Consider the following 19103-nt stretch of genomic DNA (forward strand, 5'->3'; position numbering starts at 1 on the left):
TCCAATTCGGACTTGGCCGGTTTTTAAAGATATTGTTCAGATACTATTCGAAATGATAATAATCTGTTTTGCTACATAATTATAATCTAATCAAGTCAAACATCGACAAGTTGACAAAATTAATTAGAGCCGTTAGTTTTCTTTATTAACCGACGTCAAAAAATGATTTATGGAATTTAGTATACCTACCTTGTTTCTAACACAATATAACAACATTTAAGTCTAAACAAGTCAACACGAGATTCGCGTGTATCACCGGATTCTTTTGTTGATCAACTTCGCGTGTCTAAATCGTAGCCCGAAGCAAACGGTAGCAAGATCGCAGCTCCAAATTGCTACCTGCCAGTTCCACTGCAATCAAATGTTAGATACTGGCAACTCGATTAACTCTCTATCTCGATTATCTTAATCGTGGGAATCGATACCCTTATTCATTTAAGATGCACACCCATTATAGAAAAAAAAACATTTTGTCTGTGTTTCAAGAATAAAAACAAAAATGCTAAAGTGACAAATAAAACAAATATTAAGTTAACATTGGTTTAACAGGTGTCTATGATTAAGGGGTTGCGTTTAATTATATATTCTATGGTATAGAGTGGACTCTACCATGACAGACTCTGAATGAAAACCTAAGATTACGGATCCACTGAAACTGATATACGAAATTTCCACGTGATATGGAACTAGTTTACTTTTTAACCGACTTCAAAAAAAGGGAGGAGGTACTATGTTCGACTTATGTATTTTTTGTACCGACCTATTCATCTATGTAAACGGCGCGCGGACACAAGTTAGTTAAAGATAAACAACGACAATGTAGTAAATTGACTCAATAAAGTAGTTATTAGGTGAGAGTGAGAGCAACAATGTTGCTCTTCACGTGTTGCAAGTCTAACGGTTATGCGTTAATAGGTATAGATTAAACTAACTTTAAAGGTTTTTGAAGGATTTTATATGTCAAACGATTTTGATGCGAAACTGATTCATGTATAGGTAGAGTCATTCACGATGACGCGTGTCGTGGTTCTTATTACAATGTCATTAATGTCATTTTGACAAAATCACGCGTCTTTGTGGATGACAATAGGTATATGAAGATAATAAGGGCTATCGCGAATGAATTCGCCACTAGAGGCGCTAGTGTAGCGTGAGGTCTCCGAAATGTCAAATCTCATAGTTTTTGGGTGAGCTACGCGGGTTTATTTATAATTAGAATAATTTTGTGAATATTTTGCAACATGTGAAATTAATTATGGCAAATATGCGTTCCGGGGCAATTGAATGTCTGTGTTTTGAGACAGTTTTGGCTTTCGGAAACCTTTGTCCTCCCTTTTTTCCGAACAAAATGGGGACTATGCAACACTGTGGCATGCTCGATATTTTTATGGTATGGTTTTAAGGTGTATTAAATATGGTTTTAATCTAAACTTTGTTTTCACGCCCGTAATAACAGACTTTGAAAGCCATACTTAAAAACCTCACGCAACAGTGCGCCATCTAGTGAGACAAAAAACGATAGCCCTCATTGCCTTCTATCATTGGTATAAATAGTTACGGTTAATGAAAGTGGGTAGAGAATAAGGATACGAGAAAAGAAAAAAAAGTAAAACCTGCTAAGCTCTTATAATCTAGCAATTTTCTTGTAAATGGACCGTATTCGCGAGATATGTACCTAATGGTGTGTATCGCAGACTTAATGACAGGTTACAGGTAGCTAACATCAATGCTGTTCTAATTTTAAATGCACCAATCAAACGAACTACAACCATAAACTATATAGAATACATTAATGTTAGAGAAATGTCGATTATCAATTTTATCGGTATTATCGATGGTAAACATCGATTACATGACATGGAAGTGAAATCTATTGGACGTAACAATTTCACGATATTTAACACGAAATATAAGTACCACTATTTTGTTTACATTGCGTCATACTTCAACCTAGTGACTAGTGGGGAACGTTTCAAATAATCCAGCTATCTGAGTAGGTAAATACCTACTAAATAGCCTATACGGTTTGACCTATTTATGTTACAAACTACACACATTTAAACTACAAACTTTTAAACATCGAATCGGTTCTGTTAACTAGCTATCGTGCGAAAAATTATAATTTTAACCAACATTGTTATAATCACCTACCAGACACCTGGTGAGGTTAAATGCCACGACACAATTACAGTGCTTGAAATAGTATTAATATAAAATAAATCTTATAGAGCCAGTGAAGTCGCTACACGAATACTTTTAATGCTTAGACGAGCAGTACTCACATAATAAATAGGTACTACTTGAAAGTATTCGTACGATGGAATTAAATTTGGTGCAGTCGCCAACAGTCTTTAGGTCCTTGATAATTTTGATTTTCTTGTCACGCTATAAACATTTAAGTCTACAAATATCTTGTAAGTTGTACAGACTATAATTGCATTCAACTAAAAATATTATCTGTAGGTATTCTGATTCTTAAATTTATGTGCTTAGTTACAGAACTGAAGGTTCGAAAAACTGTGTATCTATAATATTTTTCAGCTTCTACGAATTTAAACGTTTTTATATGGCAGCATAAGAAACCGCCAATTAGGAACCGATTACCGCTGTTACGGAATAATATTTCCAGTTTATAATATTGGATATTATTCGCATCAAGCGGGGCGGCCCGACGGTGGAAATAATTAGAGGACAGCGGCTGGTCGCGCGATAACTAGTCGTAATGACGAGAAATCGCGCGCCAGTGACGCCTCGCCGCCATGTTGAAATGAAGCGATGGCGGGAAAGCTTGCAATTAGTATGACCTGGCTTCTGACTTAGTTTAGCGCTTGATCGCGGTAGGTACAGTCGAGGTCAAACATATGTTTACACTTTACTACCTTGTCGCTGTCACTTCGTGTTTGGAATTTTGTATAAAATTGTCAGATGGCTTACAGTGAAAAGGCACTAAAGCGCAAAGATATTTTTCAGCTCCACTGTACTTAGATACATATAATTACCTATTTAATTTATGACCTTAATTAACTTTTTTTTAATATTACACCAGTACGAGATTTACACACGTATGTAATCGCATAGGTAAGGTATAGGTAGAGTTCAATTGCCTTGTTCCTAAAAGTTTGTTGAGCTTATGTTATGTATTGCCTTTATTTGTTTGGCACTTAAATTATTATCAACCTTTATTAAAAACCGAAAAAACGATTTTTGACGTAAGTTTTGACGTAACTTTTTATGAATAACTCTTAAGTTAAGTATCATCTTATACTTATTCATTCATATTGAAAAAAAAAACTTTCTTACAAAATTCACGCTGTTATGGCGTTTGACATTCTGATTATAATCAAGCCAAGCTACCATGCAACAAAAATTTTGCCTAAATTTAAATTTAGGCCTAATTGAGCTTAGTCAACAAGGCTAACTAGTAGCGACATTTGCACTTTCCATCATGTAAGATAAGAGTCAATCATTGGTCAGTTTAATGTTAAAAGAACTATCATAAACTGACTAAAACTACGTCACAAAAGCCTCAACCTAACCTCAAAATTTCGTAACAGCGCGATATGAAAGAGTTTTTCTGTACAACAGATGATGATTGGACGATTAATCACCACGATCACGCATGCGCCACATCACTAGCGCCGCGTTTATAGAGACTGCTACTTGAAAAGAACATTTAACGATTCAAAGCCTTTTGTCATTTTATTTCTTCATGCGCGTTTATTATGTGGACTTAATTAATTATATTTAATGTGACCGCAGGTTTTTGTCGCGTTTGTTTGTATGTCATTAATTTGTCTCGGGCTTTGTGAATGAAACAGTTATGAAGCGGTTGGATGAAAGAGTTAATTCGCAATGGTTTTGTTTTAAATGTGGATATTAATATTTGCCAGTCATTTATGGAGTTCCAATCCAGGCTTTGGAAAGTTGTTTAATCTCTAAGGGATAGATACCAACTCTTTCTTTTAGCCGGCTCTTAATTTTTGCCGGCCAAAGATCATCTAAAAAACACACTCATGTTAAATTATTTTTGTCAACCTTAACTGCCTGTGGTATAATAGTAATTAATTAATAATCATTTTTTTAACTCTTCTTCTTTGAGAATACCTAATGTTTTTAAAATGCTGGTAATTTATTTACAACTTATTTTTTTTTAAACTGACCGTGATTGACCCCTATCTCACCTGATGTACCTGCAGCTGGCAAAACTGTCCAAAATAAGAATATTTCCCTAATAATCTAAGCAAAAATATTAATATCTATCGATAATATTAGAAGCAGGACGTCCCTCTTCATAGGCAACTCACTTCCCTATGAGAATTGAGTAATGGCTAACGAATGCGACTCGCCCTTTTCCGTTTTTTTTTTTTGCAAGGAACAAGTAATTTCAATGATACTGAGAACTGGTAACTTAATACTAATTTTCACTTTTATTACTTCACGAGACAATTAAATTTTCGTCAGACGTTAGCTACAGCATGATTCATTTCATTCATTCTCGCCAGGTGTTTGCTACAGCGTGATTCATTTCTCTACGCGAGATCAAAGTGCTCAAAAGCATTTGCGACCTACTTTTTACGTGACATTTTGAATTCAAACGAAATAAATTGTGCCGGTAAAATAACGTATAGAGAAACGATTATATTTATACCTGTATGAAAATTAATAACTAGAGACACGATTATACAGATACAAATCATTTATTTCAGACTTCGAATCCATAGTGTCAATAGTAGTAATTGTGTTGTAATTGCATATTATGCATTTGCATATTTTGTAGATTTTCATTGGTTGCATATTTATCTAAAATCTTGTGACGGTATACAGGTATCTCAGGCCCAGTTATCTCAGCATTCAGTTGATGTAAAACGGTATTTTTCAACTTTTGGAAATATTTTGAGTGATTGAAGGCACAATTTTAGTAACTAGATAGGTACCGAAAAATGTTCAGTCTGGTATCTCATTGTTATTTAAAAATATAATATTAAGTCGTTAACCTCTAATTATTAAATTAAGTATTTACTGTCGATACTTAGTTTTAGCCTCGTAATCGTAGAGTACCTACAAATTTTTCAATTTTGAACATTAAATTTAAGTAAGTCATATTCAAAATTACAATACTTAGAGGCTGTTTCACCATCCATTGATTAGTGTTAACTGACGGTTAAATGTGATGCCGTCTCTATTTGTTTTGTTCGAATAGACGAAGACTGCATAACATTTAACCGTCAGTTAACACTAATCAATGGATGGTGAAACAGCCCCTTAGAATCCTCGCCTGTAGAGCTATGTATATTAAAAAAAATCAGGACTTACGAAGTTAAACAATAAAAAAAAAAAAATATAAGACATATTTTGACAGTTGCATATTTCTAGCATTTATCGTGCATATTCACATGCATATCTGAATTTTTTTTACGTTTATATAATCCTATATCCGTTAATGACGTAGGATACTCGTAGTACTAGACTTAGAGGCTGTTTCACCATCCATTGATTAGTGTTAACTGGCGGTTAGGTGTGATGCCGTGTCTATTTGTTTTGTTAGAATAGACGGAAACGGCATCACATTTAACCGTCGGTTAACGCTAATCAATGGATGGTGAAACAGCCCCTTAGATGTGAAAGAATGCACTGAGCACTGCGTAGTCCTGCGGCTGCGCAAAAATAGGTACTCAAATACTTTGACCATACGATCGGGAATGCGCTGCGCAACGCTCGCGTCTTGAAATATTAATGTAAAGACAAAATACATTAAGGGGTTGTTTCACCATCCATTGATTAGCGTTAACTGGCGGTTAGGTGTGATGCCGTCTCTATTTGTTTTGTTCGAATAGACGGAGACGGCATCACATTTAACCGTCGGTTAACGCTAATCAATGGATGGTGAAACAGCCCCTAAATTGGTTAAAAAACAATTGTCATGCTAAATTAAAAGCTTTATGTTGTAGATATTCATCGTCATCACCATCCCAGCCTCTATGTATACGTCCCACTGCTGGGCACAGGTCTCCTCTCATAATGAGTGGACTTGGAATTGTAGATAGTCTTGTTACGAGTGTATTAAAGCATATGCGACTTACGTACCTCATGTAGTTCACTAATAATCCGAACATCTAGTGTTTCTGAGATGTATTTTCCAGCCAAAATCTCGTTTTTAGTTCGTGGCAACTGTGGACAAATGTACGAAGAAACAAATTACACTCTCGGGATATTGCAGTAAATTTTTAGCATAACATCAAAAAGTGCACTTTTTTCTATTTATCGCTTTTAATTTTTTTTTTTTTAAATAACCACTAGACTTTAAATGTAGACGGTAAGTATTTCGTTCGAATTATTTCAGTTCTAGTCATTGCAGTTGTAAATGCGCCGCAATTTTTTAGTGTCTAACCCCCTTATTCATAAACGACAATCAAACCTATTTTAGTTAAAATGCCGCTAAAATTCGTTTGTCCTTATCTGTCACTTCGACATTTGTATTTGTTAGAAAGGGACAAAGCATTTGTTAGTTAACATAGGCTTGTTAAGTTTTATGAATAAGGGGGTATGTCAGTATACTTCATTTCTTTTATAGCATTGCATTAGAAAGAAGATAGGTAAGGTGATCTTGGCGTGTTTTTTTATTGAAAAACACTTTTGAAAAATAAGTCACAGCAAATATGTAACAATTTGCAAGGACATATACAATAATTTACATTATTTTGTTATCATAAGTAATAGTTACCGATTTTTTAAAAACGTTTTTCAATAAAAATACCCGTCAAGAGTGTTTACCATTTTTCTAATGCAAAAAAATAAATAAAAAAAAGAACAAAAAAACCCGACTGCCTTAAAAACTAAAAGGAAGAAAATAAGTCTAGTGGTCTAAAGTTTTGAGCTGGTCATCGATTTAAATGGGTCCCGACTATTGAACTTCAAATTAGCTACTTAACAGAGTTCTAGACCACTAGACTTATTTTCTTCCTTTTAGTTTTTTGATTTCAGCAGCAGTCAGGTTTATTGATTTTTTAAATTTAATGTTTTATTTTATACTTTTTTAATATTTCTGTGTAAATTGTAGATTAAAAGTATTATGTATAACCCATACATATTTATATTTAATGGGCTAATTAATAGCTTACATTCGATACCATATTGTTACAATACAAAATATATTTTTTCATTCCCCGCCATATTTTTTTTCGCAGACGCCATAATATATATTTTTTATCTTTATTGGGGAAAAAACAGATACAGACACAATTAATAGCAAGAGTAAATTAAAACAATGCGATATAACATAGGTATATATCACTCCGACAGTAAAGTTATGAATCCAATGAAGCCGTTTAGGCTGCAGCGAGGACCAAAGAAATAGACATACCCACATACATAACCCTCCTTCGGGCAGTCGGGTAAAAACGAAGTACATAGGTACCTCTACAGTCGAAGAAACTAAATCCTTTACTTTTTCATAGACAATTTCATAATAATAATCTCTGGTAGATGCATAGAATATCAACACCAAATTTACGGCGAGAAAGTTCCACCCTAGTACGCGAATTACTTTCTTCGACTATCCTTTTCAAATTTATACTAACCTAACTTCCTAACTTCCACATTCAACGACATTCGTTTGTCAATTTAACTATAATTACAGAGAACACGCAGTCAGAAGAGTCATTGCTAACGGTAAACGCAGCGGGTAGCGCGCCAACAAAACGCCAGACGCCACCTCCCCCTGCGATGTTTCGTAACCAATCTTGATGCTTTATTTCACTTTTATTTGCCACTTTGCATGACAATGTAGAGTTTTATTTCAAAGATAATTAAATAATAAATTGCTTGCGCATACGTTACACCTTGACGTAATACCATTCGCTATTGCCTTTTAAATTATATTAGGTACGTATAAAATACTTAACATTGCTAAAACCACAAAAAAAATACTAGAATTTTAAATATATTACTTAGTTATACGACGTAAATATTAAAGACTTTATTGTTTTTGAATTGTCATTAAATATGGTAAAACACTTGTCGACTATACCTATACCTTAAATGATGTGTATCAAAAAGCGAAGGGAATAAATCAAAATACACTTTGAAATCATTTGATTAATTTCCATAAACAATATCTATGCATTTTGAAACGTATATTAGACACCATTTTCGTGTAGGTACTTATCCATAATAATATACAAGTCAAGGCCTAAAATATTAAACGTATGACTCGTTTCAAGAAAAACGTCAACCACGCTATTTACGTTATATTTAAAGACTACAACATGTAAATTTACAATAACATGTTTGAAAGATATAACTAATCAATTATCATAGGCAAACTATTTCGAGTAAATAAAGCCAAAGATCAAGACGTGTTAAGCGTAGCACACTGGGTTTTGATTCAAAATGCCAACACCTTCTAAGAAAACACTTAGGTAATTTGTTACATAATGAAATTATTTTAGGAAAAATATGGGTGTGTGTTTTGTTTGAGGTGGACTAGTTGGGATATTGTCTTTTTCTATTATAAGGTTTTTTCACGCAGTTGAGAGGCAGGAGTCCTCTAAATTTATGGTCACGATGAGGCAAATTGGCATACTAGCTATTTACACGCAGTATATCTGTCTTTCTATCGAAGTATGAACGCGTGTACCTATCACATACGAGTATGTATGCACTGAGTGTACCGTAAAGTGCCGTAGTCTATTTGGGTCCACTATGGTATCCGTGTGCTTGTCCGACTATCACAACGATGTATCGTTTGAGCCGATACCTATCAAGATACACACTTAAATACTTACAGAACTTTTAGACATTCATCATCATCATCATCCCAGCTTATATACGTCCCACTGCTGGGCATAGGCCTCCTCTCAGAAAAGAGGGCTTGGCCCGTAGTTCCCATGCGGGCCCAGTGCGGATTGGGAACTTCACACACACCATTGAATTGCTTCGCAGGTTGTGCAGGTTTCCTCACGATGTTTTCCTTCACCGTAAAGCTCGTGGTAAATTCAAAATGTAATTTCGCACATGAATAAAAACTCAGAGGTGCAAGCTGGGGTTTGAACCCACGATCTTCTGCTTGAGAGCACCTATACCTATCTAGCCTAGCCTCCTAGCCAATTACCTATCAAGATACACACTTAAATACTTACGGAACGTTTAGACATTAAAAATAAATTAAAGTGATAAATGAAAAATGGTGTTCATATTTACATGAAACATTGTTTTGTATCGAAGTTTTTTTGCTCTATTTTAGGAAATATTTCACATACTAATTACGTAGGTTGGATGCTATAACGACTACCTAACAATAATAAATTAAAGAAAGTTACCGTAAAAGAAACATGTGTTTTCGGCACAGTACTACTGAAATAGGTCGCTCTGTAGCGGTAAGGCCGCTCATTGTATGCTGCGTAATTTTTATTGATGTACTATTGACATCGGCTTTTTATTATGCAAAGTTATTGTATGGTATTTTACTACGAAACCCTTGATGGGGGAGGCCTATGTCAAACAGAGGACATCCTAAGACTGATATGATGATGATGATGATGATGATGGTGATGATGATGGTGATGATGATGACGAAACCATTGCATATAGTAGGACTCGCACTTGGCCAGTTTTTATTCTAGCACCGCAATTTTCCTGCGAGAGTCGGCACCTTTGTAGTGCCAGCTATGTCAACACTTAGATGTTAGACAACATCCATACTTGCATCGGCGTCGGCAAATAATCTAATAACTCGGTTTTTACGCAATCCCGTGTAGATCTGTGATATTCACAACACTTAGGCGACACGCTCGAGAAATTAGAGATCGAATTTCAATATTTAATTTAGTTTTTAGGGTTTCGTACCTCAAAAGGATAAAAACGGAACCCTTATAGGATCACTTTGCTGTCTGTCTGTCAAGACCCTTTTTCTCAGGAACGCGTGGAGGTATCAAGCTAAAATTCATATCAAATACTCAGGTCTACTGTCCCTTAGTACTGTGAAAAAATCAAACTTCTAAGCCAATGCAATTAAAAGCAAGGGAATCAAAACCTACAGGGTACTTCCCGTGAACTCAGAATCTTGAAATTTGGTACGAAACAACGTCTTATAGCACAGATAAAGGAAAAATTGCGAAAAGCATACATTTTTAGTTACATCATATAATAAAAATATTTGTACGGAACCCTCGGTGCGCGAGTCCGATTCGCACTTGGCCGGTTTTATAAACTTTTACAGCAGGGAGAACTCAGGGCATCAAGATCGCAATCTTGGATGGAGACAGTGGATCGGCAAGCGCAGCGGATGTCCACCAACGAGATGGATGAATGACCTGGTTGAAGATGGGTTCACGGTGGATAGAATCCACGCAACTGGAAGTCCATAGGGGAGGCCTATGTCCAACAGTGGATGTCCTATGGCTTGGCCACGTTGAGAGGGTGGATGAGGATCGAGCTGTGACGCGGGCGTATAATGGAAGGCCAGGCGGAAGACGCCCAGTCGGACAGCGTAGCAGTGGCATGGCGTCAGATATATTTCCGTGGTAAAGCCAAAGCAAAGATCGCTTACATCTTTCATAAATTCTGTATGTCTTATTGTTTTATTTTGTAAATATTGGGCAAGCCAGTGAGAATAGGGTTCTATAGACGCTTCGCCACTGCAGCCTTTAGCCTGATACCGTTGGATGGACTTGGAGAAGGATATCGGCCGCTCCAGCAGCCAGAGTGGCGAGACGGCCAGTGCCGAGCAGAATGGCGTTCTTTGGTGTCGGAGGCCAAGATCCACTTCAGATTGTTGAGCTATCGTAGTAAGTAGTACCTAGTAAGTATAAACTTTTACAGGCGGATTTGCTCGCGTGAACTAGGTCTGGCGTTTGAGTTTAAATTCCGAGATTCAGTCATAGAAATTCAGGAAAATAACATCGTGATCTATATTTACGTTGCATAAAATATTCATGTCGCTAGGCTTAGAGGTGCGAAAGAGAAACAAGCATACACACATTCACAAACATAGTTTGGGTGATTTAAAATTTCAGCTTTCCGTGAACTACGTCCCTTACGAAATCTTTATACACGAATGAACAAAATAACATTTGTAGGTACGTTACACTGTAAAGAAATAAGCATTAACAGTTTTTATAACAAAATCGCACGAATAACTCATATAAAAAAAACACATCGAATCCATAAAACTTTATATAATGTTATAAGCGAACCGTTGGGAATACAACAATCGTAAATAGTCCCAAGACGTACAGACAATGTTGAATAACGTCGTAATATCTTCGTACCTTTCTTCACACAATACCATATCCTATATAGCTATCAAAGTGATGATGCTAAAATGTTTGCATATCGCCACAAGTATTTCATTCATAAGCTTTTATAGTTGGAGTCACATGAAAAGAATGCTGCGAAAAGGGATGAGATGGTACTGCGCTGGAGTTCAATGAACACTGCCTCGTCTTTTTGTACAGTCGAGTTCATAAACTTGTGAGCAAAAATTCGATCAAAAATATCTAACTAACTAAATTCTAACTTATTAAAGTGTCCCCAACTTATTCCCTAAATTCACAAAATGTTAACTTCATTCAAGTAAGGCTCTGAATTCTGTAATGGCATTACATAATTCCAATGCCAAATTTTAAATTTAAAAATACATGTTGTCTTTCTTTGTTTTTTTTTTATTTTCTTTTGCGATTATGATTGGGGTACAGCAAAATTGAAAGGAAAGTACTTATTAAAAAATACATTGTGTTGTTGTAGAGGCTGGAGTGGAAAGTAAGCAATAGATGAACGAGTTAGTTCGATAATACGAGTTCATCTATTGCGCTTTTGGCCGAGACTAAACATTGTGCTTTTTACGACCTCTGCGAGGAAATAAAATACATTTATTACAAAACAAACAATAACAATTCACAGACTGCGTTGCCAATTTTATTTTATTTTTTTGTGACAGATTTTTTTTAATCGAGTCCTTTCTTGGTGGCGAGTACCCAACCACATATTTAAAAAATAAAAAGAAAACGTCATCCTCCTCATGTCCGACCTGCAGCGATGCTGTGGCGTTTTTTCATACTTAAAAAAATTAAAGCATTTTGTGCATATTAATTATATTATGCGTTTAAAAAAAAAACACCGCATAAAAGTCATAAATGACGTATTCTCATTGGTCAATTTTATTTCACATTCAGCAGACGATACTTTTGATTGGTCCGATAATGATTGTCGTTTCAGCGCACCCGGGAAAAATATTGTCGTCGTGTTTTGCGAGCCATAAATTTCAGTTGTTAAATTTACATCGACAGTTTTGGGTACTGGATTTTTAGGTTATCTATGGCCACATTTTCGAGCAGTGTCGTGAAAAAAACTTTTAAAAATGAATACTTATTACTTTAACCGCCGTCTCTTGTCAATAATACGAGTATTGACAGTTGGAGTGATAGGTACTCTTAGAAATGCAAATGTGTGACTGCTGAATTTGTTTATATACAGTGACAGCGGTTGAAACGCCCTATTCTACCTTCAGTTGTACGGAATCCTTTTAAAGTCGTTAGTAATTTTCATAGTAAATATTAGTAAAAAAAAATAAGGTCCACTTGAGTTTCATCATCATCAGTAAAATAAAGTCAAAAATACGTTTTGCGTTTTTATCTGAATACTAATTTAATGAAATGAATAGTAGATTGTTCAATAAGGGAGGAAGCCTATATCACACGAGATAACTTGGCTAGCGAGGGTGCCAATATTTCGAGTGTGATATTGGTGTTTTTCCCGAGTTAAAAACTTTGCTTTTCATTTCGACTACAAGGAAAGTAATAAAATATATATGAGAAAAAATGTATCGAATAAAAAAAACTAAAATGAATAGAAAAAAATTGTACTATTTATAAAAGACAATGTCACTTTTTTAAGCATAGGTCGAAGATCAATGTGGTCATTAAAAAAAACAATTATCTTTATTGTTAAGCGATAAATTATATAACAAAATTTGAAATGTTCAAAATAATGATTAGAGACAAATAGTAGATAAAATAGGAATTGTAGTCAATTTATTTCTAAAATTAGTAAGTTATCATTATCGAATTGAACCAAGGAGTTAAACTGTACAGAGATAGGCTGTGTGGACATATACCATTGTCATTTACTAAATTAATATAGGCTAATTTTGCGGGAAATCAGCATAGTCCGGGCCGGGCGGGATAGGGATAAACGAATTCTTCGCAGATGAAGTCGCGGGCAACAGCTAGGTAGTGCATAATTATTTTTTACTTTTTAGTTGTCTTTTTTGATGGCGTTTTTTTGTCGGCGTTTTTTTTTCGGGTGTTTTTTTTATATTTTTTGAAAATAAAATTCAATGTCCCCATTTTCTTTTTGGTATTATGCATAATAATATGTCTACTTATTTATTCAGGCCCAAAAATTTTCTTTTCAAGTAAGGCTAAAATTAATGCATGTTAACTATATAAGTATGTTTCCTTACATCACCTTTAGACAAAAACTTGCAACAATACAAGAATTAATTTAGCCACCTTTTCAAAAGGAAAATACACCTGCCCTCTCCGACAGTTTCTGGGCACATCACTTTTATTTCCTCAGCATTTTAGCACCAGACAGAAACCAGGCTAAGTTGATCCGCGAGAGTCTTTTCTTCCTTGCGTACGTTGGTTATTTTCTTGAGGTTTCAAAAAAGGGTAGCTCAAGATATACTGGGTACGTTTAACAGTGTGTTTTAGTGCTAGTAAATAATTAAAGCGGCTAATTTGATGCGCAGGAGGCTGCCCGGTGAATTGTTTATGTAGGGTGGGCTGATTGTGGGACGTGGGCAATCAAGCCCAAGGATATTTAGGGTAGTAAAGTAATATCGTTTGAAATCTCATCATCATCGACAAGGCGATTATTCGAGCGTTTCAACCGTCTGATTTCTCTGGACACTTTTGTGTAATAAAACAGACTCCAAAAAAATATAAAATTAACAAAAATGGAACCGACTATAAAACCCTTGAAAATATTTTTCTATGTATACCTACTAGCTCGAAGTCGGTGCCTCAAAACGAGCCAGCAGGAGTGGAACAATAGTCATCTACTTCACCTACATACTATGTGTTTCAAAGCAGTGGAGTCAACTGATTCGTCTACTTCACCTACAGTTACTATATCCAAAGTCGCTGGGTAAGCTGAATCTACGGGGTGCTACTTTCGTAAAATAAAAAATGAATTTACATCGAAGTCTCGATTGACTGAACATACATAAAAATAAAATTGGTCAAGTGCGAGTCGGACTCGTACATGAAGGGTTCCGTGAACAGTTCAATTCCGCAAACATAGTTACATTACACTGCAAATAAATATAATGCTTGTAATAAGTTTTTGTTACAAATTTCATTTTTAATACAAGCTTTTTTGCCGAATGTACCTACTTTTTGTTGACTGTACTTGAATTGTCATCTAAACTACATAATCTGTATTAAATTTAAAGTCTGTACTATTAACTATTGAGGAGTACCCTCCTGCAGAGACGATCCTGGCCGGACCACCAAGATGTCACTACCAGATTATTGTACTGTCACCAAATTTACATAAGTATGCCAAATTTCAAGTCGATCGGACCACTGGAAGTGGGTCAAATTTAGCTTCCAAGATTTGACCCAAACAAACAATAAATAAATAAATAAACAAACAGGGCAAGCTACAGAAAAGCTTCTAAAAATATCGCCAAAATGTAAGCACTTTTGCAAGTATTTCGAATAAAAAACAATTTGAATTCTCATCCTCCTTGGTTCTGGCTGTTTGCTTCTGAAACCATTGGCAGCGCACGCCGCGCGCAGCTCAAAAAGAAATTGCTAATTGAAATTAAACAGGTAGTTTTAATTTTGTATAATATTAGACAAGTTTAAAAATACGGTTTATTTTAAACACAGAAACATTGTTCTTTGACATTTATCTCAACACTTTTTTCCAAAAAAAGCCATGGACAACGATTTTCCAATTAGTGGAGATTTCAGATTCGTTAAACAAATCCATATCTTGTTAAGTAGTAAATTAAAAGTAGTTACTTAGGTACAATTTATATCTTTAAATTTGTGTTATTAAATTAAATATTTCAAACAAACTTATTTTGTTATGTAAGTAAGTAGTTACCTATTTCGACTTGTTAATTAGAATAATCGGCTAACTCCCACGTTCATCAAAGGGCTCTATCGATTAAGCTGTCGGTATCGAGTTCCAGCGAGTTGTCTCAAGGAACCCTCTCAAGTGCTAATGCGATCAAAACAGTGGTATCAAAGCCTTGGACAAATCCTACCGATATTACTATACCATAAAACGTTACTTAAAGTTCTTATAATTATAATATAATAATAATATCTTGGGACAAATTACACCAATTGACCCAGTCCTAAACTAAGCAAAGCTTGTACCTACTATGAATACTAGGCCACGGATAAACATACTTGTATAGATAAATACATACTTAAATACATATTAAACATCCAAGACCCGAGACGAGAACAAACATTCGTATTATTCATACAAATATCTGCCCCGGCCGGGAATCGAACCCGGGATCTCTAGCTTCGTAGTCAGGTTCTCTAACCACTTGACCACCCGGATGAAATATTCTCATGATTATTCTTAAATATCCGTAATTCTGAAATCACATGAATTTAGCTACAGTGAATATTTCACGAGAAACTTGGCAGACAAGATAAACAAAATTAAATAATGAAGAGTTTTACCTATATATTTAATAAAAATATGAACTTATCCAATGATTCAAAAATGTGGACAGATTCTTATTCCTATCCTACGTAACATGTTTTTGAATGGTTCGAAAAATACATATTATTGCACATAACTTTACTTACATTTATAACCTCGATTGACAGATTAGTAATGAATGTAGCTCCACTATCACTATGTTTTACCACATCTTTATATAATTTACGCGTGTCAGCGGTGTAACCTTAGCCTAATTTATTAACTTAATTTGCATTTTATCGGAACTGGCGTAATTTATGGGTGAGAGTCTGGCAATGAACAAAATAATTGTAATTTTCATAGTAATAATAATAAGTGTGACTGTTAGAGTAACACAACCGTTCACCATGTTCAGATCTAAAGCCGCATTCATATAAATTTATCTGTCGTGTTGTGTCGTGTCGTGACGCATCAGAACGTTATCGGTTTCATACATTTTATATGGTTGCGTTCACATTTATCTGATGCAGTGTCTTATAACGGCTTGTGTTTTGTCGCATCAACACTAGAGAGAAACAGAGAGCATTACGACACAACACGACAAATAAATGTAAATGCGGCTTTAGACTATGATGTTAGAGAAGGTCGCGGGTGAGCAAATGAATTCATTGATGTTAATTTTAATAATTGATATTAAAATATTACCTATTATAATTAACAGTAATTTTAACAATAAATATAGTAGTCGTGATTAAGTCCCCAAATATATTACTTTAGTTACTAGTTGTTGCCCGCGACTGCGTCCGCATAGAATTCCTTTATCGCTGTCCGGCGGGAAGTTTGCCATTTTCCAAGATAAAAACTATCCTATGTCCTTCCCCGGGACTCATACTATCTGTATACCTATCGAATGTCATCTAAATTGGTTCAGCGGTTTAGACGTAAAGAGGTCACAAACAAACAGACTTACAAACTTATGCATTTGTAATATGCATCCCAGCCTATATACCTACATCCCACTCCTGGGCACAGGCCTCCTCTCAGAACGAGAGCCCAGCCTCAGGGCCCAGTGCGGATTGGGAATTTTATAATATTAATGGGATGAAAATGTCGTTGTTTGACATTGGAAATTCCGTCTTAAATTCAGTCTTATTTTCTTAATAGTCGCGACAAACCACCGTGAATACGAGTAGGTAATCCCCTTGATATCAATGTAAGTCAACTTAAGCTTAAGGCTATCCAGTTACCTACCTCAAATCAATAAGGGTGACCGTCTTACTCCTTAAGTAGGTTGAAGTATCTTATTCCAATGTTGTAGATTAAAGTAATATATTTATAAGAATTTCAGAGCTTAATTTTACACTTGTTGGTGCCACAACAATAGGTAAATAACGCATGCAGTTCAGCGTACACGGTGACGTCACGAATCATCCCCAAAATGGGATTGTTTAGATAGAACAGGGGTTCCCAAACCGTGCGCCGCGGGGCCCTGGGGCGCCATGGTCTGTACCTGTACCTACCCGAGAGCGCCGCGTGGGGCTCCTGCTATCCCGGAAACTTATACAATTTGGTGAAAATTGTCATTGCTTATTTCTACTATACAGGGGTCTCTGACCATGGGTCTTTAGATTCAAGGTTCGATTCTACTCACAAAACTGAGCTACTTTTGTTTTGTAAGATTTAAAAAACTTAAACTTGAATCATTTATTGATCATCAAAGTTTAATTGTTAAATCAGTGTACTTTTTATCGAACATGGCAGTGTTATCGCTGTCTCTTGGTACGGGGGCCTTGAAATAATTTTTGACATTTATTTGACGTCTCTAAGATAAACATTTATCAATGTGCCGTCAATTTAGTATTGTATCGCATAAGTACATTAAAAATTACATTTAAATTGTATGAAAAAAATGAAATTTACAGTGGTCATAATTTTTAAAAAGTAGCTCAGTTATGTGAGTAGAATCGAACCCTGGATTTAAAGCCCCATGCCAGAGACTCCCTGTATAGTCTTCTTAGCTGCAAGGGCGCCGTGACAAAATAGGTACTACTAAACCTATAAATGCGTCGCAAACTTAAAAAGTTTAGGAACCCCTGGTTAAGAAAATAAATTTTAAAATTTTGCATTTTTTTACGTCAGTTGAACAAGCATTCGCATTTATAATACTAGTTAGGATGATATTAGAAATAATTGAATCCTGTGGAAAACGATTTCAATGAGACCAAAGGGCTGGCAGCTATCTCTCTAAACGAATCGCCATCGTCATTCAACGAGGGAATGCTGCCAGCCTTTTGGGCACCATAGATTTGATTTAGTAGGTTAGGCTATTAAGTTTTTAAGTTAAGTATTCAGTTCATAGTTATGTTTTATTCTGCTAAAATTTATTCTTTACTTCTGTACATTGTAAAGGTTGCCTGGAAGAGATCGCTCTGAAGCGATAATGCCGCCTATTGCTTACCTTAGAAAATGTATATACCTGTTTTCTGTACTGCTTACTATGTGTTGGTTTGCAACAAAGAATTATTGTATTGTAATGTATTGTATTCGTGGTTATTTTTTCTTATAGTACGTGTATGTTTAGTTTTGATTAATAAAATATTTAGATTCAATTAAGTATACTTAATGTTTATATCTGCTGATCTACGCCCACACCGCATTGTAGCGTCTGCTCATAGTCGGATGAGGCATTAGCGCGCTAATGACTTGCACATGCGCGATGGTAAGAGCAATAAATGACGATCCCACTTGTGGGAAGGGTGATTGATATGCCGACTTGGGTAGGAGCTTTTGCACTCGGGGTATAATTGTTAGGGATCCACGCACCAAAATGAATTATGGTAAACTTTGAGGATTCGTGTATCTGTCTGTCTTTCAAATTACTGTGCCTAAAATTTGAAAAAAAAAACTGAATGCTTCTTTAGTCAAAGACACAGGAACAATATTTATATATGTTTTGTGTAGACATACGGCACTTCCGGTGCGCGAGTCCAACTCGCACTTGGCGTTTTTTATAAGATATTACGTTAAAAATGATAGTAGGTAAGTACCTGGGCGACCGAGCATTGCTCGGGCTAAAACTCGATAATAAGCGTTTCCCCAGAGATAAGACCAAGCTAGATCAATTTGTCATCCTCGAATAATCGTAAGAGCCGTTACCGAGATCCCCGAAATATATATACATAAATACAAGAATTGCTCATTAAAAGGTATTAGATTTGTATTGTATGTTAGATGACAACAATGTCAAGTTATGGTACCCTTTACTACTTGTTGTATTATAAAAGAAGGTGGTAGGATAAACCGAGTTCTATTCGTTCTATTCATATCGCACTTTCGAAAAGAGAACATATACGAGTACATTTATAACGAATGTAAACGTCAATTAGAATTGGTTGATACCAGCCAATAGCGTGTTGCACGCAAACAGC

At 35.4% G+C, this 19103-nt stretch overlaps 1 protein-coding gene across 5 annotated transcripts in view; it reads right to left on the minus strand.

Annotated features, from left to right (window-relative positions):
- retn (retained) overlaps window positions 1-19103 on the minus strand; it is a 153598-nt gene that overhangs the window by 122066 nt on the left and 12429 nt on the right. For 4 of the 5 annotated variants that reach the window (XM_074097340.1, XM_074097342.1, XM_074097339.1 and 1 more), the window contains exon 2: window positions 6085-6168. The exons of the other annotated variant lie outside the window; for it this stretch is intronic. In XM_074097340.1, coding sequence (XP_073953441.1) covers window positions 6085-6168 — 84 coding nt within the window. The remainder of the gene's footprint in view (window positions 1-6084; window positions 6169-19103) is intronic. 5 annotated transcript variants of the gene reach the window in all.

Source organism: Choristoneura fumiferana, chromosome 14 (genome assembly GCF_025370935.1).
Source record: "Choristoneura fumiferana chromosome 14, NRCan_CFum_1, whole genome shotgun sequence".
NCBI classification, from domain to species: Eukaryota; Metazoa; Arthropoda; class Insecta; order Lepidoptera; family Tortricidae; genus Choristoneura; species Choristoneura fumiferana.